The sequence below is a fragment of the Ursus americanus genome, chromosome 6 (genome assembly GCF_024610735.1).
Source record: "Ursus americanus isolate L20-20 chromosome 6, mUrsAme1.1.p, whole genome shotgun sequence".
Taxonomy (NCBI): domain Eukaryota; kingdom Metazoa; phylum Chordata; class Mammalia; order Carnivora; family Ursidae; genus Ursus; species Ursus americanus.
In genome coordinates, this window is record NC_142132.1 from 26,858,018 (window position 1) to 26,884,562 (window position 26,545).

Below are 26,545 nucleotides of genomic sequence, written 5' to 3' on the forward strand. Positions count from 1 at the left end.
GTATAACCCATCATCCTAGGCTTCAGAGAGTTTCACCAGGATTCACTGCAACACCTTGGATGTGAACTTGCCTATAGACTTGGTGGCCATGATGATCTAACTGTTCCCTGGAGGCTCTCTCCTTACCAGGCCCAGGAGGGAGAGACTGAAGGTTTGGTAGGACCCTCATCTCCCCCAACCTGATCAACTTCCCTTCTGCTTCTTCCTCCAACCTCCCTGGACGATCAGGTCCTAGAGAAATGATCTCAGCCCCCACTTTCTCACCTTCCCTTTCCTTGCCCCTAACCTGAAAGCCCAGGTTGTCATTCTCCCAACAGTCCTTGAAAGCAGCAGTCATGTCTAACTTACACCTGTGCCCCAAATACAAACCCTCACAAGTTAAGGTTCAATAAATATTTATTGCATCAGTCCTCGAACTTCTCTGGCGTATTTCCTTCTTTTCTCAGCGTACAGTCCTGCCAACAATCCACAACTATCACGCACTTTTTTATTCCCAAGACAGCTTTTGAGGAGCTGTTCAGAGGCATTAACCTCTTTTAGTCCCAGATGATGAGGGGGAAATGCACTGATGTCCAGATCTGGGACCCAGAGCTGAGCACATGGCCCGCCTGCCTCCCCTGAGCCAACGGGCCCCAGGCAGGATGGTCTCGCCTCACTCATCCTTGCTGCCAAGGCCTCCTCGCCTGTATTTATATACACTAAAGCCTCTGCCCGAATAAAACATCCATGTAAAATCCAATTTCCTCAGAATCTCTTTTGGAGCCTGGGCCTGAGATGGAGTAGGTAACCCTGGCAGTAACCGCCTGAACCACTCCTGCTGGCTGCAAAGGTGAGGCCCATTTTTCAATTATCTATCTGCTGTGACAGCAGCGGTCCAGCCACCCAGCCAAGGAAAGGGGAGGGGGGAGCCAGAGCTAGGGAGGAGGGAGCCAGAGGGCAAGGGCAAGGTGGGAGAAACCTAGACAGAAGCAGGCAGGAGAGACCCTTGTCCTGGCACCCAGCAGGTGCTCAGGAATTTTTTAGAAAACGAGTGACTGGAAGAGTAAATAGGGAGGGTGGGGGTGAGGCGAGCAGAGGGGGAGAGCTGGAAACACAGAGTGGGTGGAGAGAGGGAGAGAGGGCGGGAGGGGAGAGGGGGAGGGGAGGCGAGCGTGGATGGAGCCAACAAGAGGCTCCTGTGTCAATCCGTGGAAACGGGAGGCAGAGTGATGCGGTCACAGCTCCTGCCATCAATATCCTCTAATATAAATGTCAGTGATGCTATTTTCCGCGCAGTCATTTCGCACACTGCTGATTACATTAACGTATAATGGAGGGGCGCCGGCTCCACTGCTTTCTCCCCTAACCCTCCCCCCGGTGATGTGTCAATAGCCGCCTCCATGAACAAGTCAATTTTCTGCAGGCTTGGCAGCGGAATAAATCTGCCCGGCTATGGGGAGAGCTGGAGATATTTATATACCCGGCTCCTGCCTCGCGTGTGCGCGCGTGCGTGTGCGCGGCGGGCGCGGGCGCGGGCGGCTGGGGGGAGGGTGGCGCGCCGCCGAGCTGAATGATTTCCAGCCCGGACTCAATAAGAGCAGAATTTAGAGCGGTCCCTGAGCTGGGCTCCCAGAAACAGCCTTACACGTTTATTTTCCTTAGCTGAACAGGAAAGGCGAGAATTATATGTGGATTTATAGGACAGGCGCAGCTCAACCCAAATGCTCCCGCTCCGGGGCGGGGGCGGGGGGAGCGTGGGGGCGGGGGGGGAGGGAGGTGGCGGCAGAGGGCGGGCCGCTGGGACCCAGGCTCGCGCCGGTGCTGGTAGGGGCGCACCCCCCTCGCCAGTCGCTTTAATTACATTTGTTCTTGTCCTTCGTGAGGGCGAGACTTCGGCGCGGCCCGCGTGGGGGGTGGGGGGAGGCGCAGGCCAGGACTGCCTGGAGATGGTGGGGAGGGGGACCGCCGGGAATGGGGACATGGGGAGACCGGGAAGGGGGGGGCTGTCAGCTTCGGCTCAGAAGCGGATCAATAGTACGAGATCTAATGGGCTAACTGCCAAGCGGGCGCACCGAGGCGCTGCCCCGCGGGGGCCGGAGGGGGTGGGCTGAGGACGAGAGAAGGGAAGGGGAGGTAGGAGAGGGAGTGAGGACAGGGGAGAGGGGCGGGCAGAAAAAGTGGGAGAGATGCGGGGAGGAGAAATAGAGACAAAAAGGAGAAAGGGACAGAGGGAGAGCGGAAAGGAAAAGACGGGACAGTCTTCGGGGGGCCTCTCTTCAACACCCTTCCCTTCCCCTCCACTCCCCAACGCTGGGAAGGAGGAACCTGTCCCAGAGCAACCAGACCCCGCAGCCGCCCGCCCCTGTGGCCTCAACTCTGCTATTGAGCCGCCAGGGGGCGGCGCGACCCCGTGCTGTCCCGGCGGATCTATGCGCCTCCAAGCAGGGACTCAAGTGACCTATCGTCTCTGATGCCGGGTCCCTGCGCGGTGTCCTCTGCCCTCTCCCGAGACCTCCTCGCGTGATAGGGGTGGGGGTAGGGCATCTCGCCCCCTGCTCCCGCCCCCAATAGAGGCAACCTTCAGGCTTTCATAGTGTTGAGCATGGCACCCTGGGACCCTGGACGGGAAAGTGCCCCCAGGGACTGGATCACCGGGCCTGGGGCTGCGTCAGACGCGGCTTCGGAGACGGTGTGAGATTTGGGTCATCGCATCCTGGCGGCGGGGCGCAGGCGAGTCTCCGGGACAGTCCCAGCGCGAGGGGTCCTTCTCCGTGTGCTGCGGGGCGCTAACGGCCTAAGGAGGCCAGCCAAGGTCGCCAGGGGGATCAATGCCCGGTTTTAACTCTTTCGGTTCCTGGCCATTGTCTGACCCCCTAATCTCTTGCACACAGATCCTTTTCTCAGCTCCTGCCTGACCTTTCCCAAACTGAATGAGAAAATAAAATACAGTCCATCACCCCTGCCAGCAAATTCTGCCACCAAGTAAAGGGGAGATTGGTGGTGTCAGTTCAATGGTTCTCAACCCGGGAGCATATCAGAATTACTTGAGGGAGATTTTCAACATAAACTGACTGCCCACGTGTACTCATATTGTAAGAAGTGTGTAGGGGCTGGCAGGGGTTCCTGGAAATATGCATTTTGTAAAGCACCCCAGGCAATTCTGGCATATTGCTACATGGGCGCAGGCTGGAGAAAGGTATTACTACTGAACATTTTTTCTGTTGGGTGTGGTAGCCTAGCCTGGGCTGTTTGCCCTCGTGGAGACGTCTGTGCGTGTCTCGCTAAGCATATGTCACTGGGGACCTGCGCCTTCGGGTAAGCGTTGTTTGGTGCATCTCTTTGTGTGTCCTCGGAATATAGATGTCACACGCGTTGTCCTGTGTGTCTTTGGTGTTCTCAGTGTTTATTGAGAGCACCTATTGTGTGCATGTTGTCGTACACGCCTGTCCTGGTGAGAGCGAGTGTGGGTCCCCATGGTGTGTTTGTGCCGTGTTGAGCACATCTCTGTGGGCTCCATTGTTGGGCACGGCCATTGTCTCCATGTCACTGAAAGTGTGTGCCGGCGAGAGCTCATGACACAAATGGAACGAAGCTGATCTGCCCCAGAAGCAAAGGCAGCAATGACCTTCTTTTTCCAATTATATCCTGGTCAGAGGTGAGCGACCTCTCCCCACTGAGGCTGCTTCTTGTCATGCAAACTGAGCAGAAGGATGGAGATTAGAGGAATGCCACAGAGTCACATGTGAAAACAATCAGCTATCAATGGGCCCGGATCGATGCCCCAGATTCCAGATGAGCCCAGGGCAAAAACAGTCACTTTGGAGTTTTTCCCAAGGAAGGGAAAACACACAGTCCACACTGTTCACAGCCAACTGCCACATCCATGGCCAACACCAGGAGACCCACACGCTCTTATACAGCCTGGGGGAGCCTGGGGACGGGTGGGGAAGTGGGTGGGGAAAAGCTGAGCAAATGAAGAGCCAGCCACCCACTCTGAATTGGTGGGCAACTTTTAGTAGTAGTAGGTGGTTATTTTGTTTTTGCTAAAGACTGCAACCTTTATTCAGCGGGGAGCTGGTAGCGGGAAGTGTAAAAGCTTGTGTTGAGTGTTTTCTATTTTAAGTCTGGAGAGTTAGGATTCTAAGTGGGTCACGGGAGGCAGTGTGGGGATTTGGAGGAAACTCTCATGTCAGGAACAGAGCAATAGAGGGCTTATGTGGGAAGGGTGGCCAAGGAACGTCTTTGGTCAGCTGTGGGCAGAGGGCAGGTGTGCAGCCAAGGGTCTCCTGGGTCTGGAGCATCTGTCCTCAGGCTGCGAGGTGAGGGAGTGGAGCTTCTGAAAGGCAGGGCCAGCCCTAACCGCAGATAAGCTTCCAGTTAACAGGCAGAGCAGATAAGTGAAATAAGTCAAGCAGAGAAAGACAATTATCATATGGTTTCTCTCATTTATGGAACATGAGAACTAGGAAGATCAGTAGGAGAAGAAAGGGATAAAGAAAGGGGGGGTAATCAGAAGGGGGAATGAAGCATGAGAGACTATGGACTCTGAGAAACAAACTGAGGGCCTCAGAGGGGAGGGGGGTGGGGGAATGGGATGGACTGGTGGTGGGTAGTAAGGAGGGCACATATTGCATGGTGCACTGGGTGTTATACGCAACTAATGCATCATCGAGCCTTACATCGGAAACCGGGGATGTACTGTATGGTGACTAACATAATATAATAAAAAAACATTAAAAAAAAAAAAACAGAGCAGAGAACTGAGCTGGGGAAGCCGGCACCTAAAAGGGCAGGGTCGTGAGGGGCCCACTTGAAGGTTGACTGGTCTTTGGAGGGAGGTGGTGGCAGGACTTTGGGGGGGCTATTTGGGCCAGCTGAGAATCCAAGGCCCAGTCAGTAACTACAGGGTCCAGGGAGACCAATGAGAAGATGGGAAGAGTTGTGGAAAAGCCTGAGGACCTCATCAAGTCTGGCTTTCATGTCAGCTGAACCTACCTTGGGCCAGGGGTCAGCAAGGCTGGAACTAGCACTCTAGCCAGACAAGGTGGAGGCAAGGGCTAGTGTCATGTTGTCTGTCCCCGTGGGGTGTGACAGACAGTCCTCTGTGGCTTTTAGGTATCTTAGAATTCCTTTGGTGCACATTTATGGCTGTCCCACTCTGCCTTACCCTATAGGAATGAAATAACGGGTAAGAATACCCTTAGGGAGCCTATAGTCCAACGGAGAATAAAGAATTTGAAAGAATTTGAAAACTTTAATTTCCCTGCTTCCTTGCTTCCTTCCTTCCTCCCTTTCTCCCTCCCTCCCTTCCTTCGTTCCTTCCTTCCTTCCTTTCATTCTGGAAAGAGCAGTGTTGTATAAGGGCAGACTGCCTAGATTCAGATCCGAGCTGTGCCATTTACCAGCTTCAGCTTCTGAGTTCTCAGGTTCTCTCCTCCGTCTGTAGAATAGGGGTGCTTGCCTCTTAGGATTGTTGTGCAAATCCTAGGCAAAGCCCTTAGAACAAGGCCTGAACTCAGGAATCTAAGTGTTGGCTTTTCTAGTCTTTCCTCCCGTTTTCTAGTACAGTGCCTTTGGAAAAGTCCCACTCTTGTGTCAGCAGAATTAGCGTAAAAAGGGACAAGCTAATGCGGTGATTAGAAGACTCTGAGAGGCTGGAGAGTGGGTTGGGGTAGGAACAGGGACAGGGCCTGCTCAGAACACGGGAATCCGGCTGTGAGGCCAATGGAGTAGCTGAGATCCACTCTTCTGAGGTGGGGCTGAGGAGGCATAGGGTAGAAGGGGAGGCTGGGGAGAGAGGTCCTCTGTGCAGAGTCCAGCAGGCTTAGGGCAGTTCGGTGGTACTAACTCTGCCCTTTCCCCTAGAAGGGCACCCCCTTCTGGAGCTGCTTGCCCATAGCTGTTCAGAGGGGCCGCGCGGGGAGACCTGCTGACTGCCACAGGATAATCAACACCATTGCTTTTCCAGGCTAGGCCCACCACCCAGCTTCCTTCCCTCTCCCACCGCTTGACCTCAGCGACAGCAGCCCCCTCTGCTGGCCTCAGCAGGGCTAGAACTGGGCCCTGCTTCTGCCCATCTCTTCCTTTCAGACTGTTCTGAGCTGAGAGGAGAGGGCACAGCAGGCCCATTCTATAGCTTGGGAGACTGAGGGCCAGAAGATCCTTGAACCGGGCCTCCTCGTTTCATCAGACACCAGTAACACCAGGAGAGATGGGTGCTGACAGTTCAGCAAGATGGTTAGCTGTAGGCCGTGAAAACAGTGCGGGGGGAGCTGAAGCACAATTCTGCCGCTTACTAGCTGACATGAAGTCCTTTAGCTTGTTTCGCCTCAGTTTCCTCCTCTGAAAAATGCAAACACCAAGAATACCTACTTCGTGGGCTCGTGAGGATCGAATAAGGCATTTCGTAAAGCGCTCAGCACAGATCATCAAGTGATCAGTCGGTTCTCCAGGAATTTGCCGAGAAGGAACTTCCCGCTGCGACGGCACTGGCGTCCTCCGTGGGTCTTCACCCCTGACTATGGGCTGTGGGGGACTTCACTGTCCCAGGTTTGTTTGTTCAAATCCCAGAGCACCAAATGGCTGAGCAGCTGCCAAAAGCTGCTGCTCATTATAGGATTTGGGGTGCGAGGGATGGAATGGGGGAGTCCTGGTATTGTGCAGGGGATAAAGGGTTAAGGGGGCCCTGGCATGGGAGTGGGTCACCCCCTCCCCTCCCATTGATTATTCTCCTCTCCAGGTGTTTTTGTGGCTTTTTTCCCTCCCTTGGGGTGGGAGTGGGGGCTGCTGGGTCCACTTCGGGCTTAGTTATTGTTTTAATTTTGGTGTTGGCTCCCTGGCGCCCAGAGCAGATAATGAAAGAGGAAAAGAGAGGTCAGGGTGGTGCCCAGGCAGCAGATTTCTGCCCGTCAGCCTGGGCCAGGGCGGGTGGGGATGTGGAGGGGGGCTGTTAAGTTAATATCAATAAAGCAACTGGAGTCTCAGAAGTGAGGAGCTGCAGAGCCAAGCACAATGTCTTTGTGCTCTGGGAGCCTAAAGGGGCGTTTTGCCTGCCCACAATGAACCCTCAGAATGGGGCTGGGCGTGGGGGTTGGGGGGGCGGGGAGCACACTGGCCCAGCAACAGCAAGGAGTGACAGAGGAAAAAGCAAAGAGTGGGGCAGAGAATGTGAGTCCAACTCTGTCTCATGCTCTGGCCACTCTCTCTGGCTTTCCTTTCCCCCTTGCCCTACTACCTGTCCAACAACATGGGGCTAGGTTTTGGGGGGAGGGGTGTGCCGTGGGGCTACTGGAGAAGGAGAATAACAGAGAAAGGAGTCAGGAAAGCATAGGGATTAAAATCAAAAGCTTTGCTGTCAGACAGACCTGAATTCCTGGCCAAGTTCTGCTCACTGGCTGTGTGACTTTGAGCAAGCTACTGAACCTCTCTGAGCCTCAGTTTCCTCTTCTGTAAAATAGCGCTAATGGTGGTGCTAATCTTACAGGGTCATTGCCATTGTATGTAGAGAACTCAGCATAGGGCCTGGGAGGCAGTGAGCACTCAATGCATGCCAGCTATTCTTATTAAGCCTGTTTTCCTCAGCTGTAAAATGGGGATATCAGTTGTAACTTCCCCATAGGGGTCTTACGGGGAACAAATTAGATAAAGCCTGTAAAGTGCTTAGCACAATGCCTGGTACATAAATAAGCCTTCAATACATGTTAGCTGTTGTTATTATATTATTTTTATCTTTATTATTCCCTGCTGTCTTGGAACTGGTGATTTAGTTGAGCAGACTGAGGCCAGGCCACTCCCTTAGCCATCTGAGGTATTTGGCTCCTTTCAGAAGGGCTTTCTGAAGCCCAGCCCCACTTGGAGAAGCCTCTGGTTTGTCTTTTATAGTCCAGGTGGTTAGACACAAAGTCCCCAGGAGCTGAGATGATTGCTGGCCTTGCAAAAGAATGGGACCCACATGACCACCTCTACCCCAGGGCTGGGGGGTGTGGGGGAGAAACATGTCAGCCAAGCGGCTGTCATAGGAGGGCCAATAGGCCCTCGCTCTTGTCCCCTCTGGAGCTGAAGACGTGTATGGGTTGGATGACGGAGCTCACCTGTTTCCATTGGGAAGGCTCCGTGGACAAGCGGAGAACGTGGGTCTCCGACACACCTACCCTTATCCCATCCATGCCCTTCCAATTCCCTTCCCTCTCTCAAGGCTGGAGGTGGGGGTGGGGGCTGAGCTGATTTAAAAAAAAAAAAGGGGTCGTTAATGTTTCCCACTTGACCTTTCTTTCCGTGGCCCCCTACCCACCGCAGCGGGCGGGCGGGCTGAGGGGATGAACGGAGGAGAGGGCAGGACTCTCGCATTAACGGCAGCATATGTTGTGTTTATTGACACCGCAGGGTCGGTGCTTGTGGGGTGGGGGTGGGGGGGCACTTAGGAGGCCACAGGCAGGAGGGGGCTAGGGGAAGAGGAGGCAGAGGGGAAGGCTGCCGGCGGATGGGGAGGGGAGAGAGGGGAGCCTGGGGCCTGGGGGGAGGGAGGCAGGAACAATATTGTAGCGCGAGCACACCAGGTGCTCGCTGTCAGCCCGAACAAAAAGGAAGAGTCAGCAACTCGGGGGAGGGGGGGCGGGAGGAGGAGGCGGGAGCCACCGCCTGCTCCAGCCTCGCAGCCTCTCCCCGTTAACCCCTGCTCTGCCACCGCAGCTAAAGAGGGGAGGGGCATCTGGGATCCCCGCCCCCCCAGCCCGAGCTGTTCCCAGACACAGGTCTGCGGTCATCTGGGAGATGTGGTTACCTCTGGGGTCAGCATCGGCAGGACTTCCCTTACCCTCCTCAAAGCCTGAAGGAAAAGAAGCCCCTCTCTCGGTTCCATCCTTTCCATAAGGGAGGGGCTTCTGTGGTTCTTGGAAGTTGGCAAACCGGACTTTCAGGAGTCAATGACCTTGGGCTTCTGAAAGCAGCTGCAGGTGGGGGGCGGGGGCTGTGTATAGACCCTATTCAAAGAGGGTATGATGGGCCCTCCCATGGAGAGACAGGTTGCAGAAGTCCTCACAATTCCCCTCTCCCTGCCCTGGCAGCAGATTTCCTTGCTTCCCGGAAGTCTTCCCAGGGTCATCCGGCCAGGGGCAGGGGCAGCAGGAGGAGAAGGAGACTTGCTATGTCCTATAGAGATGGCTCTCAGTCAGCTGAGAAGGCTGGGCTTGCTGGCTCTTTACTCTGTAAAGCACTGGGGGCTCATCCTGGAATATCCAGGGGGGTGAGGAGGGTAAATAGCAAAGTGGGCTCCCCACCCTGGACCCCCATTCTGGAGATGGCTTCTGGTTTCCTGCCTGGGGAGCAGAGCTGCAGGTGTCTTTGGCCATCGCGGTCCTCTCTGCCTCCTTTTCCCTTCCTGCAGACACTGAAGGGAAGCGAGGTGCTCAGAGTCCCGAGGACTCGGCTTCCAGCTTCTTCATTGCTTTGGGGCCCTCCCCTAGGGTTCAGGGTGGTGGTGCAGGGGAGGAGGGAAGGGAGGGAGGGATGCAGGGAAAGACAACCTGTGAGGGGAGGAGGGGGCGCTGGGGCTTTTCCCTGAATGTTGTTTTACTTCTATTCCCTGAATGTTGGTCTCCTCCAGAGTCTGTGACCTGACATTCTGGAGCCTTCTATCTGGACATTAACTTTCCTGCTAGCTGTTGTTCTATTCTAGAGTCCATGTCTTGGTCACTCTGGATGAGTGTCCTAGATCCCCAGGTACAGGGGCAGGAGAGGGGGGACACTAGAGGAGAAGGGTGCTCTTTCCATATCCCCACCCTCCATCCCCACCTCTGTCCAGCCACCGGGGCTCTCTGAATGGAGGTGCAGAGGCCTCTGTGGATGTCCCCTCCTGGGCCGCACGGAGGGGCACGCCGACCAGAAGCCGCCTCAACGCTGTCCTCTTGCAGATGGTCAGAGGCAGCCTCTCCCGCGCGAACGGACGAAGCCCCCGCGCCGCCCCAGCGGCTCCGCACCCCTCGCCGCTCTCACCCGGCTCCTCCGTGGGCTGCAGGCCCGGGCCGCGCCCCCCTCCCCCGGCCCTCTCGCCGGGCTCCAGCTGCGCGCGGAGCGGTCCCGGCTCGGCTCCAGCTCCTCAATGGCCCTGCTCCCCCATTACCCTGATGTCGGCCCCTCTCCCCCTCGGCTTTATCGGCTCTCAGCCGGCTCCGCCAGGGTAATGAGGGCCCTCCTAATTACCATTGCAGAAACTCCACTTACATTAACAGCTCCATCCGAGGAGCGGCAACATCTGCTGTGCGCAGGCAGGCGCCCCTCCCCCGCCCCTCGCTCCCCTTCCCTCGCCGCCCCCTCTTTCCGGGTCCTCTCCCCCGACCCTCCTCTCCATCCTCTCTGCCCCTCCACCCTCCCCTTCGTATCTCCTCTCTTTTCATGCCCTCCCTACCACCCTACCTGCCAAGCCTTTTCAACTTCAGCATCCCGGGATGAGAGAGATCCACGCAGACAGGGCCCCAGAGATACTGAGGGATGGAGACACTCAGAGAGCCCAAGCCAGAGTTCCGAGACACCCAAAACTCTGGATCACAGAAATACAGCCAGAGAACCTGGGAACAAATAGAAAGTGGAAGCAGCAGAGATCATAAAAGAGACGGGGTGTGGGGTGGGCCGGACTGCCGATATTGGGGGGGCAGGGGCTCTCATGTCCCCCGGTGTGCAAAGGTATGCGCATGGTATGCATGTGTATGGATGTGCAATGTATCGCGCATGCTCGGTTACGTGGGCATCATACGTGTGTGTATGTGCATGTCTTCATGTGCACGTATGTACCTGTGTGCATTCATGAGTACACCTGTTAAGCATTTGAGTCCTGTATGTAATTACGTTTGTCTATGTGTATTTTGGCGCTTGCATTTTGCAAGTGTGTAGCTCTGTGTATGTGCATACACTTGTCCATCCTCTATGTCATGCTGCGTGCGTAGCATCTAGTGTCACTTGTGTACATACATGATCTGTGCTCAAAGTCACGTGTGTGCCATATGTGGCTTGGGTGAGGACGCGCATGTGCCTCTGGGTGTATGTGCATCTCGGCATGCATGCCTATGCATGTGTGTGTCATCTGTGTAATTATTTGATGACAGTGGGAGCATGTGTGTGTTCCTGCTCCATGGGGGATGACAGGCAGTTGGGAAGACGCTGAGCCCATTTTATCTGAGGTTAACAGGGGTCACACTTCACCCCTGGAAGTCCCCCACCCTCCCCCCCACCCCATACAATTAAGCCTCAGTGTGGTGGAAAGACAGCCAGCAGACATTAAGAAAGGTCAACAATATTATCAGCTTCTAATCCAATTAGTTACTGTTTATTTGGAAATCCAGCTCCAGGTCAGCTTCTAGGAAGGAGGCCTGGGAGAAAGGAGGGCAACGGATGCAGACAGGCTGAAAGAAACTGTTGAAGATGGCCAGGGCTGTGGCCCCATGGCTGGGGGGGAGTCCCCCCAAACGCCATCCAATGATGCACCTCCCACCAGCCACTTCAAAGCTGGGTAGCTCTGGGGAAGGTTCTGCTCTTCACAGGAGGGGCTGAGATCTGGGGTTTCATCTCCAGAGGTTGGGGTGTAAGAAAAGAGGGGTTTTCTCCCTCCCCTGAGAGGCTTCCTGCCTCTTGGCAGCCCCGGGATCCCAAAGAGGTGGACTGGGAGCTGGCCAGTCTGCGTCGGGGCTGTGGCCAGGTTCCCCCTGGATGGGAGTCGGAGGAGGAGATGTTGGTAAATGCGCTATTAGCTCCCGAAGCCACTCCATTAATCCCGCCCTCTATTTTATTTCCTCTTTCTCTCCCACATCCTTTCCTGAGCCCTAGCAGGACCTCTCCTCCCTCCCAGCCCAGGACATGAAGGGGCACTAGCTTAACCCAGAGGGTCCCCAGGGCCTCCCTCTTGAGTCTAGGTAGTGGAAGAGACCCAGAACTTGGCGTCCTGGCCTTGGGCGGAGAGCAAGCCAGTGGGGCAGGAGGGACATGAGGTGGTCTTTGCCCTGCTCTGTCCCCTCTCGGACCACTCAGGGATGGATAGTATCCTGGGTCGCCCCGGATATGAGGGGGGCTAACAGAAAGAAGAGGGTAGACTGCTGGATTCTCAGGCTGGATCATAGGGTCTCCCCAGCTCAGCGGTCAGGGCAGGCAGGGCTGCTGCTATGGACTCAGATCCTAGCTGTGGCCAAACCAGGGTAACAGACAGCTCTGCTCCTCCAGGAGCCAAGTCTGGGTTCACTTTTGTTTGTTTCTTGAGGATAAACATCCAGAGGTCTAAGCCCAGGAATTAGACTGCTCGTTCTTCCTGCCCCAGTGCCTTCCTCTTAATATGCACGATTTCTTTTCTTCTCACCACCTTTCCAGGCACATAGTCTCTCTCTCTCTCTCTCTCTCTCTCTCTCTCTCTCTCTCACACACACACACACACACACACAGAGCACAAGCACTTGCCCACTCACCAACCTGCCTCTGAGGCTCCAGGCCAAGGATGGACAGGGCATAAAGATACTGGCAGTGGCCCTTAGCTAAGCATTCGCAGTGGGTCTCCATGCTTTGCAGAAGACGTCTCTGGAAGGTGTCTCCCCATTCCACCCCATCCTGAAAGATAACAACGATGATGATAATACTTTAATGGTGATGATACTCATACCTGTCTTTACCCTAGCAGTTCTCACCCTCAGCTCAGCCTTGCAGTCACCTTTAGAAACTCTTTAAAAAATACACCTGCCCAGGGGGCGCCTGGGGGCTCAGTTGGCGGAGCCTGTGACTCTTGATATCAGGGTTGAGTTTGAGCCCCATGCTGGGTGTAGAGATTACTTAAAAATAAAATCTTGGGGCGCCTGGGTGGCTCAGTTGGTTAAGCGACTGCCTTTGGCTCGGGTCATGATCCCAGAGTCCTGGGATCCAGACCCACTTCGGGATCCCTGCTTCGTGGGGAGTCTGGTTCTCCCTCTCCCTCTGCCTGCCGCTCCCCCTGCTTGTGCTCTCTCTCTCTGTCAAAAAAATTAATAAAATCTTTAAAAATAAATAAATAAACATAAAATCTTTGAAAGAAAATTGTACATGCCGAGGTCCCACCCTGAAAAAAGCTAATCTCTATCTTCAGGGTTGAGCCTCTGGGATCCATATATTTTATAAAGTTCCATAGATGATGGCTATGGTTCTATCTGTTTAAAAAATGACAATTAACATGGGGCGCCTGGGTGGCACAGCGGTTAAGCGTCTGCCTTCGGCTCAGGGCGTGATCCCGGCGTTATGGGATCGAGCCCCACATCGGGCTCCCCCGCTGGGAGCCTGCTTCTTCCTCTCCCACTCCCCCTGCTTGTGTTCCCTCTCTCGCTGGCTGTCTCTCTCTCTCTGTCACATAAATAAATAAATAAATAAATAATCTTAAAAAAAAATAAAATAAAATCTTTAAAAAAAATGACAATTAACAAATGACAAAGCACTGCCTCTTGTCTCTCACTAGCCAAGACAGTATTATTACCTCCATTTTACAGATAAGGAAACTGAGGCCCAAGTTGATTAAAAGTAGTAGGATAACCTACCTTCTGTTTCCTTTCTTCCTTCTTTCCTTCCTTCCTTCCCTCCTTCCCTCCTCCCCTCCTTCCTTCCTTCCTTCACTCCATCCGTCCATTCTTTCTCAAGGAACCAGATTCCCTCATTCCAAGGGCAGCCTGCCAGATTCCAACTAACTCTCTTCAGTTATTATAATTTAGAGCATCTAGAGGGGGCTTCTCTGATGCAGAAGCTCCCTCCTTTGTGATGTCTGCTTCGTGGACATCACTTCCTTTGATTTAATAACCCTTTACTAAGCTCTTACTTTGGTACTACATAACACTCCAGAGGATTAAGATAAGGGTCCTGATCTCCGCTCCGTCGCAGGAGAGAGGCAGCCTGATGCATTTGGACGAACGGGGCCTTTGGTGTCACAGCTGTGCGTTTGTAATCCGCGTGTACCACTTCTCGTCCATGGCAACTTGTTCAACTTATAAGCTGCTCAGAGCCTCACTTGTAAAATGGAGATAGAATACTTACTTTCTAGAATTGTCCCTAGTGCCGCATCTGATCAATAGATAAACATGATTATTTTGAATTTAAAAGAAACAACTGTAACACCTGTCGGAATGGCTAGACTAAAGGGACCGGCAGGACTGGAGTGACCAGAGCTCACGTGTATTTCCGGGAGTGTGAGCTGGCAGTCACTTTAGACGACTGCTTGGAAGTGCCACTAAAGCCAAGGTTCTCCTACAACTTAGCAAATCTCCTCCTGGGTGAATGCCCGTGAAAAATGAAAGATTACGCCCAGCAAAAGTCACGTACAAGAGAGCTCAGCAGCTGAGTCTGTAATAGTCCCAAACTGGGACAAGCCACATGTCCATTCACAATCAGACGGCTAAGCAAACGTTGGTACAGCCGCGCGATGGAATACTACAAAGCAAGAAGAGAGACGAACACTGAAGTATGCAAGAACGTATATATGGTTACTTATTAAGGTTCAAAAACAAGCAAAAATCAATCTAGGCTGAAGACGATAGAAGTTAGACTAGGGGGTGCTGGGGAAAAGGGCACAAAGATCACTCTGGGGTGCTAGAAATGTGCTCTATCTTGATAGAGGGTGTGTGTGTGTGTGTGTGTGTGTGTGCATGTGAGAATGAGAGAGAGAGAGAGAAAGAAATCTCAAATTTACTTAAGATGACTGCATGTGGCTGTGTACCATGTTATACTTCCGCTGAGTCACGATGCCGGCAGGCAGCCCGAGACCAGGCCTTGAGAGTAATGAGAACTCACAATGTGAAGGAAGAGGTACACTTGGCCGTCACTGCAGCTGGGAGGGCAACCTGGAAGAGGCATTTTTGTAGGAAGAGGCATCTATTCCAGGATTTGAGAAAAAGCTGGGGCCCTGATAGGTAAAGGAGAGGGTGTTGAAAAGGCGGCCTTTTCCAGTTGGGGTGTTCCTGTGATGGGTGCGCAGGAGAAGGAGCCCACAAAGGCAGTGGATTAGATCAGAGAGACCGTCCCTGAATGCCCGCCGAGGAGTTTGGACTTAACTGGGCACCTTGGGTTCGGAGCGGGCCGGGGACATAGTGGAGTGTGCTGGAATGATGCATCTGGTGGCAAGTGGACTGGCTGGATGGAGGGGAGAGAGGCTGTTTTCTGCAACCCACAGGGCCGTGAGATCCTGGGCCTCCGGGCCATGTCCCAGAGGGAGCCAGAGTGTTGTGATGGGAAGTGGGCCTTAGAGGCGGCTCAGCGGAGGGGGAGTCCTCGAGGAGAGGTTCCTCTCCAGGCCCTGCTGGAGGCATCTGTTGCTGCTTTCCCTGCGTTCCGGCATCACTGGGCCCCGAGCACTAGGCTCTGGTCCTCCTCCTGAGGGGCTGCTGGAAGCTGGGCCTGGCAGTGCTTGTCTCGACACGCCTCCTGCCTTCCAGCAAAGCCCAGCACTTTGCTAGGGATCGGGAAGCTGAGTAGTAAACATTTGTAAAGCGAAGGCTTGAGGTCTAGCTCAACTAAGACAGCAGTGGCTACAGGAAGCCTCTGGAAAGTCCTCAGAAAGCAGAACAGTGAAAAGACTGGAAGGCAGGTGTAGTTGGCCTGAGTTTGCATCCTTCCTGTACCACTTACTAGCCGTATGATCTGGGGCAAGTTACTTTCGGTGCCGTGGATCCTTCCGGTTAAGTGGGGACAATGGTGGGGACAGTTTCCCGGAGTTATCTGGAGGATGAAATAAAATAAAGCATCCAAAGCAATTAAAGTAATGCCTGATAATATAGTAGCTTTTGAGAAACATTAGCAGTTCGTATAATTGCTTCTGGTGGTGGGATTAAAGGTTTCTTTTTCCTGCTTCTTTACGCTTACTTTTTGCAGTGAACATGGATTACTTGGCTGAGCAGGGAAAAATTAAGTCAAAGAGGGAAGAAAAAAGAAACTAGTGATAGAAACATGCTTGAAGGGGCAGCCAGAGAAATGGACAGTCTTATTTAGAAACATATCTCCAGCCCCAAGCAGGGAGAAGGGGCTGCCCCACAGGCTCAGAGCCCGGGGAGGAAGGGGGCTGGACTGAACCCGAAGAGCGGGAGAGGTGTGCACTGATTGGCCTGTAGATGCTGCTGCTCTCTGGACACATCCAACACCTTTAATAAAAAGCCGGCCTTTGTCGAGCACTTACGAGGTGCCAGAGTTTTTATGTATTACTGTGGTCATCGTCACAGCCCTACAAGGTAAATATTACCCCAATTACTACACCGCTCTGAGAAGTAACTTGCCCCCGGTCCTCCTGCAAAGCTGAGACTGGAACTCAGTGTCGAGATGACTTCTATCCATGAATTCTCCGTGTCGATTTCCACCTAGAAGATGCAGAAAATACCCCTAAACGAGGGGAGGCTGTGCAGCCAGGCTCTCAGGCCTGAACCGCTCCTCCAAGCAGGACTGGGGTGGATTGGGCTCCCTGTGCTCCTGTCTTCTCTTGCACCAGGTTATTTCAGGGAGCTGCCCGTGCTTGGGTTTGCCCCCAGACCCCATCCTTGAGGACGGGCACCGGGCATGGGTCCCCATTCCCAGCCCAGTCAATACTGCCTCCCCCTAACCCCCGTCTCCCACCCTCCCAGATGGCTGACCCCCTCGTCCCCTTCCTCATCATCCCCCCCACTCCCGCATTCTCTCTTCATTGGGGGGGGGGACGGACACCCCTCCCCTTCCCTGCCCTGCCTACCAGCTCCATCCATCAGCAGCACTCGAAGCTCTGCTACAGCTCCTCAGAGTTGCTAAAATAAATCCCCTGTTTGGTTTAGTTTCACTCCAGCTCCCCCTGCACAGAGGGACCCAATGGGACGCAGGGAAATTATACATGTAATAAAGAGCTGGTTTGCTCTGATAATTCTGACAATACACACCTCACTCCTTCCCATGCACACACATAGCCCCATCCACACGCATAGAGCACCCCCAGCACCCCCAATCCACATGCCCGCCCAAACACAGCCCGATCTGCCGACATGCAGCTCACGTGCTAGAGATGAACCTAAGACCGGCGTCTCTACTCACTCACTAAGGTACAGACCCCACTCGCTGGAAATTCTCTGGGTACCTCCCTTCTTCCTGGCTCCCATAGCACACGGCACTCCCCACCAGCTGGAATTTACCAGCTGTGTCCCGAAGGCCTGTCTTGTCTGGAGCCCATTAGATTGTGAGCAGGAATAGTGTCTGTGTGGTTCACTGTTAATCACACACAGTGCTTGGGGAACATGGTGGTCCCCGCAACCTTGTTGAGTGAATGCCTGAATGAATAAAGAAATGAATGAGTGCACACACCACTACATTCATCCCCTCAGAATCACAGATCCCATCTTGGGGTATCCCCCACCCCTGCCCACCTGCACGCCACTTCTCTGACTCACATCCTTTACTTACACCGCACACCATGGAGCCATTCACTTCTGCTAGTGCGTGCTCATGACACCCCCCTCAGTGATCAGAGATGGTTGTGACAGCTGCTTGCGGTTCTCCCATGTGTGGGGTGCGTGGGTTGAGGGAGGAGGGGATTATACTTGAGTGTGAGTTGGGTATGTGTGAGTATGAATGTGCGTGAGTGTGCATGAGTGAGTGTGGGTGGCTGAGTGTGTGTGTGTGTCTGTGTGTGCAAGCATGTGTGTGCGCACGAACCTTGAGGTCTCCAAACTTACCTTGCTCCCCATCTTCTTAGAAATATTGACGAGAATCATAGGGTTCTCATTCAGATTTCCTCTTCTCCTCCCCCCCACCGTCCGGCTCCTTTTAGAGAGAATTTTCTCCTCAGTTTCCTTATTTTTCTGCAGCCAAGGGAGGTTTAGAAAGAAAAGGGGGGTTTATGGGGGGGGAGCTGAAGACTTCTACTCCATCATTCTGGCCAACATTCTCCCTGCTTTCACCTACCTTCTACCACCACTTCCAACGCCCTTTCACATCTAGGAGAAAGCAAAACCAAAATACGCAGATTCTGTCTGCCCCCCTGAGGACTGGCAAGCCCAAGCCTCCACAGCCTCCCAGGCTTGCTGATGACCCAGACTTTCTATGGCCGCCTCTCGGGCCCCACGCATAAATCCTGGTCACTGTGGCTCTGTGTTCTTCCGGGTCCCCTTCTCGCTTCTCACCTGGTGTCTTTGCTCAACCATCACCGTCTGGCCTGTCCCCAACCACTGTCTCTGGCTCTCTTTCCTCCAACCATGCATGGCATGGCTCCCCAAAAGCCTGACCCTTGGTTATCTTTTCCCTAGGGGACCTCAGAAACCATCGGAGTCTTGAGACTTAGCCATTTTCCCAGGGTGGAGCCCTCTTCTGGGAAAACTTGGTCACTGCCGCAGCTCCCTGCCTTGCCCAGCCTTCTCCAAAGTCCACCCTCTCTCCTCCACAGCCTGCAGGACCCACTCACGGGTCCTGGCCATGTCCCCCTCTCCCAATCATGCCAGCCCCCTTTGGTCCTCCTCCTGGACTTCTCTTCTGTCTGATCCTTAGTCATCCCCCCTCTCCTTGCTACTTCCGCCACCACCCCAGGCCTGCCTCAGCCTCCTGCAGCGTTCCTGAGACAAGCTTCCCGGAAATCACCAGGGGCCTGGAGGGTTCTGGGGCAGCCTCAGAGACAGCCACTCACAATCAGCCTGGCCTCACAAGTACCAGCATGTTTGGAGGTGTTTCTCTTTGTTGGTCTGTTTTTTTAGGACCCTGATGTGATCATGTCAATGGCGCCCTCTTCTTCAAGGATAAAGGCCCCAACCTCTCCTCAAGCCTGCTGGGCTCTGGCAGAGTCTGGCCTCAGCTGGTCTCCGAAACTCATTCCTCACACATTCCCCTGCCCTCCCTGAGACTCAGCCACGATGACCTTCTTCACGGTCCTTCTGCTCCTGGGGCTCTCCACACCTCCTCCTGCAGGCCGTGCGACTTTGGGCGTGTTCCTGCTCTGTCTGAAATGCTTTTCTCTTTACCTGTTTAACTCCTCATCCTCTCATCCTCCCGATAGCTGCTCAGACATCACCGCCTGAGAACAGCCTTGCCTCGACTCCTAAACCAGCTAAGCCTTCCCTGCTGCTAGATGCGCTCATAGCATCAGGAACACCTGCTTGACTACTTATTACACTTATAATTTTACATGCATTTATGTGATTATTTCATTAATGTTTGGCTCGCCCATTAGAGCTCTGGACAACGAGGAATACATTTTTGCGCATCACCGAATCTACAGGGCAGTGTCTGGTACACGGGGGGGCTTGGATAAATATTTGAGGAATGACTGGATTAATCAGCAGTCTCGGCAGGCTGAACAAAAAGAGAAAACTTTCACCAAAACCCAGGTGGTACCCGCTTAAGCTCCGGCTCTCTTCATCATGTCACACACCTGCTCAAGAATTTTCTATGGCTCCCTATTACCTCACAGTCTAAAGTCCTCTCCCTGCATTCTTCAGGCTTTGACAATCTAGCCTCCACTACCATCCAAATCTATTTTCTTTACTTTTTATCACTATATTTGCTTCCACCAAGCAAACACAGCAGCCCATAAACACACCTCGATTAGTCTCACCTTCATGTCTTTGTTCATGCCCTTCTCTCTGCCTGGGAGAACTCATTTCCTCTTTTTCACTTGAATCTTACTCATCCTTTAAGGCCAAGATCATGTCCCAGTTCTTACACAAAGCCTTCTCTGACCATTCTAGCCCTTATTGATCTCCCATGCCCTGTACTTTCTAAACATCCAGAATATCGGGTACCATTAACCTTGAAAGGGCCGCAGAGGTCACGTGTTCAACCAGAGTCTGTTCAACCTCCAAAGTCATGTTTTCCAAGCTTCAGCACGCAGGCACGGGTTTCCCCTTCTACCCAAAAGAGAGCGTTGCTATGAAACCTTTCATAAGCCAAAATGGTGTAAAAAGAAGAAGCCATTGCCATTAATTTACACAGGAAAAGTTTTGAGTATTCCCAGACCCTAAGAAAACCTCTCTTCGACTTTTCTGATACCTTAGGACACACCTTGCTAACGGGGCACAAGATAAATCAGGATAAAGCACAGATGTTCCCAGACCCAATTCGTGCTATGGAGGCTTGATGCCAGGAGGTGCTGAGTGCAGTTCCCCGAGAAGGAGCGCGGTGGGGCCGCTGTGGCGCACGAGGTGCCCCCGCCTCTATAGTGGCTCTTGCGGCAGAACAAATTCTGAACGCCATGTTTGCATTTCTCCTTTCTTCGTGATAGTGAAAGTCCTCTGGGTTTCTTTCAGCTCGTGAAAACAGGTACTCATGTAGGTCTTTTCTAAACGAAGTGGCAGAAGGCGAACGTTTGAAAAGCGGGGCATACCCGTGCCAGCTTCGCCACTCGCGCCGTATCCACACATCACCTATAATGTTGTTTACTTCATATTTTTCTTTAGAAGAACTTCCTATTTTTACTTATTATTAAAAAAAAAAACTTGGGGCGCCTGGGTGGTGCAGTCATTGAGCGTCTGCCTTCGGCTCAGGGCGTGATCCCGGCGTTCTGGGATCGAGCCCCACATCAGGCTCCTCCGCTATGAGCCTGCTTCTTCCTCTCCCACTCCCCCTGCTTGTGTTCCCTCTCTCGCTGGCTGTCTCTATCTCTGTCAAATAAATAAATAAAATCTTTAAAAATAAATAAATAAATTAATTAAAAAAACTTTATAGCACTACAGTAACTATAAAACCAACCATCACTTGCCAAAAAAGGGAAGTAATTATAAAAAAAAAAAAGTAAAATTTAAAACGATGATAGTCAGCCCTGGCAGGATAGCCCTGCCTGCTGAGAGAGCTCTTGGGCTGTGGCCCCCTCTTTCTTTGTCAAGAAGGGAAGGGAGAGAAATACACGTTAAAGAGGTGTTAAAGATACGCTAGCCCCAAACTGAGACTTTCTCTTTGATAAAACTGGAAGAATCAAACAATCCAAAATGCCCATCAATGAAAGTGCATATAGCTTTTCACTGCGGTCAAATATTCATAACATAAAACGTCACCATTTTAACCATTTTTAAGTGCACGGTTCGGTGGCATTAATTCTATTCACATTGTTTCACAACCATCACAGTCATCCATCTCCAAAATGCTTGTCGTCTTCCCGAACTGAAACTCTGTCCCTATTAAACACTAACTCCCCATTCCCCTCCCCCCCCAGCCATTCAAGTACCCTTCCGCTTTCCATCTCTACGAAGTGAGCTACTCTCGGTGCCTCATGTAAGTGGAACCACACAGTGTTTGTCTTTTTGTGCCTGGCTTCTTTTACTCAGCATAGTTCCTTCAAGGTTCATCCGTGTCATAGCATATGTCAGAATTTCCATTAATTAATTAATTAATTTATTTATTTATTTTAGAGAGAGTGAGGAGAGTGCACGTGGAGCAGGGGAGAGGGGGTGGCGGGCAGAGGGTGAGAATCTTCAAGCAGACCCCACCTCTGAGAGCTGAGCCGAACCCAAGAGTCAGATGCCTAACCGACCAAGCTACCCAGGTGCCCCTTATTTATTTTTTTTTAAGTTTTTTATTTTTTTAATGTGGGGCTGGAACCTCCAACCCCAAGATCAAGAGTCACACGCTTTTCCAACTGAGGCAGCCAGGTGCTCCCAGAATTTCCTTCCTTTTAAAGGCTGAATAATATTCCCACTGACTGTATATACTACATTATGTTTATCTGCCAATGGACACGTGGGTTGCTTCCACATTTGCTTCTTGAGAATAACACTGGTGAAGACAAGGCGTAAGGAAAGTGATGTCTTTACAATAGACTGTGATATCCTCACACCGTGGATTATTACACCGCAGTCAAAACAAAGGAATTTAAGTGGCCTGCAACAGTACAGATGACTCAGCAATAGAATATTATGTGAAATAGTGCATCCAAAAATTTACATACAGCCTGATACCATTTTTTAATAAAATTAAAAAGTTAAAGTTTAAAAAATACCTTTTTAGGTGTACAAAAAGGTACAACTATATTAAACTATATTAACTATTTTTTTAAGAATTTATTTATTTATTCGACAGAGATAGAGACAGCCAGCGAGAGAGGGAACACAAGCAGGGGGAGTGGGAGAGGAAGAAGCAGGCTCATAGCGGAAGAGCCTGACGTGGGGCTCGATCCCATAACGCCGGGATCACGCCCTGAGCCGAAGGCAGACGCTTAACCGCTGTGCCAACCCAGGCGCCCCTGATTAACCATATTAATAGGAAAGCAAAGAGTTGATGAATATGGGATTTGGGACATCAGTTGCTTCAGGTCAGAGGCTGAGAATGGGATGGGGGAACATTCGCTTAGTTGTTAGTTATTGTCAAGGTCTTAGATTTTATTTTGGATGATAAATTCATGGGGTGCTTATAATATGATTTTAAAACAACTAATAAAAATACTAACTATATAATAAAGTGGTCACGCAAGGACAAAAATGACATTAGGTCATGAACTGAGAAATATGATTAATCCAGTTCTGTGAACCTAACATTCAATGGGGGGGGGAGGAAAGAAATGGACAAGAAAATAACTTTCACACTATGGATTCCGTGTGATCTAACGTCTGGTCAATGCACCATCGAAAATCAGCTGGCGTCCCGCCAGAGGTGCAGATTCCGCACTTGGGAAACAGCTCTAAGTATCTCTGCCGAGAGGCTGCCTGCTTCCTCCGCCGCCTTGCTTCCCTCCAGCACGAGGGAACTCGGGACTTCTGGAGGCACTTCCTTGACAGATCCTTTTGTTAGGACATTTTCCCTTGCACGGAGACAGTTCAGCCTCCCTGCAACTTCTGCCCACTGTCTTGCTCTCACCTTGGCGCCTGGCACAGGCGAGAGCGCACAGGCACCCAGAATTTCCGTATCAATTGCTTCATGCTTGAGCCTCCAGCCCCAAAGCAGGAGCCAAGCCAGTGTTTCCAACTGTCAGACAAAAGGATCCCAAACATGCCGGGGACAGAGCCTTTTCTTCTCAGAAACCGGTTTCCCATCTACCTCGCCAACTGTCAGTGAGGGCGTGATTCGTTTTATCCAGACTCTATCTTTGTATGTCCATTTCAACAATACTTCTAACCCCATTCTTTCCTCCAAATGCATCTACCAAGAGGTAATCTTTTAACTGGTCTCTTATCTGTCTCTTCACTTCTAGTGAGTTTGAAATAAAATTTTGACACGTGCTCATGAATAAATGTTCTAAAAAGCCGTGTGTGTGTGTGTGTGTGTGTGTGTGTGTGTGTGTGTGTGTGTGTCTTTAACACAATTGAATACTTGAAGGTGGGCTAGAATTTCTTAGCTATATTTTTACTAATCCTCAGTCTGGGATTAACTGAGACTCCTTGGTCCAAAACTCCTTGACCCTGTGGGGCCCCCTCCCAGCTCTAACCAGCCACACTCTTGTCCTGACAGAGTCCCCGGCCTTGGGAGTTCCGGAGCAGGAATGGATAGAAGGAGGGAAGGGGATGAATATAAGCCTGAACGTATCTCCATAAATCCAGGTTCTCACTGAATCTCAGAACTAGGGATGAGGCTGCTTTCACCGCCTGTCCTGTATCTGAAAGCCAGAAGCAGTTACTGGGGTAGGGACTGGAGACCCTCGGATAGAGGCTGACTCTGGGGCCTCTACCCTCTTTTTGAGGGACTGGGGTTGAGGAGGAGCTGTTGACATTGGTGACTCAGGTAGCTGCTTGGCAGCCTGGGTCCTTAAAACCTGGCCCCCGTCCAGCTCGGAAATGAGCCCCCTGCCTCCCATTGGACACGGGACTGCCTTCAGCCACAGCTGACTCCCAGCTGCTGAGCCTCCGCCCCTCCCCCATGGGCCGCCATAAAGGGGGCCCACCCAGGATCACCAAAACAGACCTGGGAAGTAGACAGTGGGCTTGGGGTCTGCAAAAGGTCTGGGTCTGCCTTTGGAGTGTCAGCTTGACTCCAGAATTATCTTCTTAATCTTTTTCATCATTTCTGAATTATGTACGTTGATGGGAGAAATTTGGAAACTATAGGAAAGTATAAAGAAAATTAAATCATACATATTCTTACACCAGAAGTCACCACTGTCTCTATACTGCTGGCTTTATTCTGGTCTTTTTGTTTAATTTATAGATTTATTTTTGTTTCATAAATGGGATCACTTTATACCTAATGCTTTGTATCCTACTTTTTTCTTATCATTACGTCCCCAAAATGTTCTTTGTGTGATGAAAATTCTTTGAAAAATCTGATTTTTAGGGGATGTAAGTTACCATAAAGTCCACAAGCTCCCCTCTCTCCCTTCCACCCCCTGGTTTTCCAGGGTTTCTAGTACACGGTCTATGCAGCTATAACTATCGGTGACTCTTCCAGCCAGAGGCTTGGGGCCTTCCTAGGGGCAAGAGGAGGGCTGGGTCAGGCCACAGGAACTCTCAAACTCATCCTGGGGGCAGATCCCTTTCCTTTTGGCAGCTGCTGTACCCCGCCCTCCCCCCATCCCCAGGCACAGAGAGACTGAGGGGGAGTCTTTGCTCTCCATTCATCCCCCACCCTAGTCACGCAGAAGTCTGTGCCCTGTCTTCCCTCACCCGCCATTCTCCTTGGAAAGCGGGTTTCCAGGGTTCTGTGGTTGTTCAGGCAGCTCCTTGCCACTGTGGCCAGCCTCAGCCGTCCCGCACCACCTCGCCTCTTCTCCTTGGTTCAGGCAGCCCTGGGCCTGAGCGGCCTCTTCTCAGGAACAGTCAGCGAGAAGCTGAATGGGAGGGAATGGTGGATGAAGAGTCAGAAGGCAAAAAAGGACCTGGAGTCAATGTTTGACATTCGGCCTTTAAAAAACTCCACTCCCTCCTCACCTGGAAAGCTTCTGGGAGCCACAGAACGATCCTGCAATGGTGAGCTCCTGGGGACAAAGGGGCAGGCCCTCGGTGCCTGGACTTGATTCAACAGAGACAAGGGGCTACCGCCCACCCCCCAGCAATTCCTTTTGTCCTGGGCCTTCTTCCCAGCCCCCCAGGTCCCTGTCCTGACTGTGCCTCCCCACCAGCCTAACGCCTTGCCCAGGACCATCTCCACACGGGTGATCCTTGGCACACACAGGCAGCTGATGGCAGCATGAAAACTCTCTGCTCCATGAGGAAATCTCGAAGCCCAGACTCTAGAGACAGGCCATGACAGGTGCCACACGTCAACACTCAGTTTAACCTGACCTAGCGAACAACAAGGCTTTCAGAGTTGTTCCCAGCGCTTCTCCCCAAGCCCCGTGCAGTAACAATTCTATCAATAGCTCATTTTGAGGCACTTGACTGGCTCAGTCAGAAGAACATGCAACTTTTGACGTCAGGGTTGTGAGTTCAAGCCCCACGTTGGGTGTAGAGATTACGTAAGAAAACAAACAAAAACGTAGCTCACTTCGCGCGGTGCTCTAAGCAGAGCATGTTCACACGTACCTTCTCATCTGATCTGCTAACGTTGCTATTTGGCAAGTAGGACTGGACTTATTTTCCCCATTTACAGGTGAAAAAATTGAGGCCTGCCGCGGCCATTGCTGATGTCAGAACTTCAGTCCCCTGGTCGGCAAACCCCGAGCCAGCCGTTCTTCCTCTCTCCCGGCTCCCCTGGACACTGAGAAGTCAAGTTCCCTCTGTCTTGGCTTCCCGTGCCCGCAGATCTCAGATGGAGGGAGCTCCTGGCTCTTCTGAACCTAAATGGTGCTGGGTGCCCACCCAGAAAAACCCTTGTCTGTGCTGGCGTTCTTCCCGCCTGCGAACATCCGCCCTCGTGGATTGTTGGGAGGGGTGGGGAGGAGCTCCTCATTTTGAAATCTGTCCTAATTGATTTCTGTCTGATGAGGGGCCGTAATCCTTTCTGGCTGCCCTTACAGCTTCTCCAGTTTCTCCAGACAGCCCCTCCATACCCTTTCTCCCGGCCTCCCACATATTCCCTGGGCTCGAAATATCTTTCTTGATTTTTTCCCTGGAAGCCATCATCCATGACAGGCTTATGACCCACATGTCCGTCAGGAGAGCACTGCCTCCCAGAGCCCTCCATGCAGGTGCACACAGGTACACACACACACACACACACACACACCCTTGGGTGGCGGTGGGAGCTGTTCACCACATTCTGCTCTGTCCACTCCGTACAAGTCAGACTGAGGGAGAGCCGCCGCTTCAAGACGAAGCTAAAGAATTCTGCCCGAGGTGAGGGCTTTCCTGCCAAATCTATCAGTGGCTTATGGGGGGGCTAAGGGAAGGTGTGCGGCCTGCTGCTCATTCTTCGCTCAGCCTTGGGACAGCTGGGGGAGACAGGCTCGCCTGGGTAACCCTGACCCTCTGGCTAGGGAAGACATATTCTCCTAGGCCACTGACTACTCGCTCCTTCAGGACCCCTGTCCCCTCCACCGGCCCCCTTCCCCGGAGGAGAGCCGCAGAAGCCAGGTGGGCCAAAACCAACGCCTCTGACCCCAGAACTCCAACGCCCGGCGGGACCAGAACTCCAGCCTCCCACCCTATCCGTCTTGTCCCCCCTTTCATCCAGCCAGCTCTGGGGGAGGGAAGGAGATTGGCTGGGTGCAATGCAGTGTTTCTGGGGACTGGGGGGCAGGGGAGTCCATTCAAATTGACAAAAATAGAACATCAGCCTCATATCATTT

At 52.3% G+C, this 26,545-nt stretch overlaps 1 protein-coding gene across 6 annotated transcripts; it reads right to left on the reverse strand.

Moving 5' to 3' along the window:
• Nucleotides 1-8,555: 8,555 nt before the first annotated feature.
• Nucleotides 8,556-20,466, reverse strand: LOC123795884 (uncharacterized). Of its 6 annotated transcripts, none has more exons than XM_087862773.1 (9): nt 19,708-20,466; nt 17,875-19,251; nt 17,646-17,771; nt 16,230-16,310; nt 15,589-15,678; nt 14,287-14,394; nt 12,427-12,561; nt 10,390-10,541; nt 8,556-9,364 (listed from the first exon to the last, which is right to left on the reverse strand). In XM_087862773.1, exons 3-9 carry the CDS (start codon nt 17,682-17,684, stop codon nt 9,199-9,201), a joined length of 771 nt encoding a protein of 256 aa, XP_087718899.1. In that variant the 5' UTR covers nt 17,685-17,771; nt 17,875-19,251; nt 19,708-20,466; the 3' UTR covers nt 8,556-9,198. The 6 variants fall into 6 exon arrangements, 4 of the variants coding, with proteins under 4 accessions (XP_087718899.1, XP_087718902.1, XP_087718901.1 ...); XM_087862776.1 differs by adding an exon at nt 16,676-17,240 and having other exon boundaries at nt 17,875-20,466; XM_087862775.1 differs by lacking the exon at nt 17,875-19,251.
• Nucleotides 20,467-26,545: the final 6,079 nt, after the last annotated feature.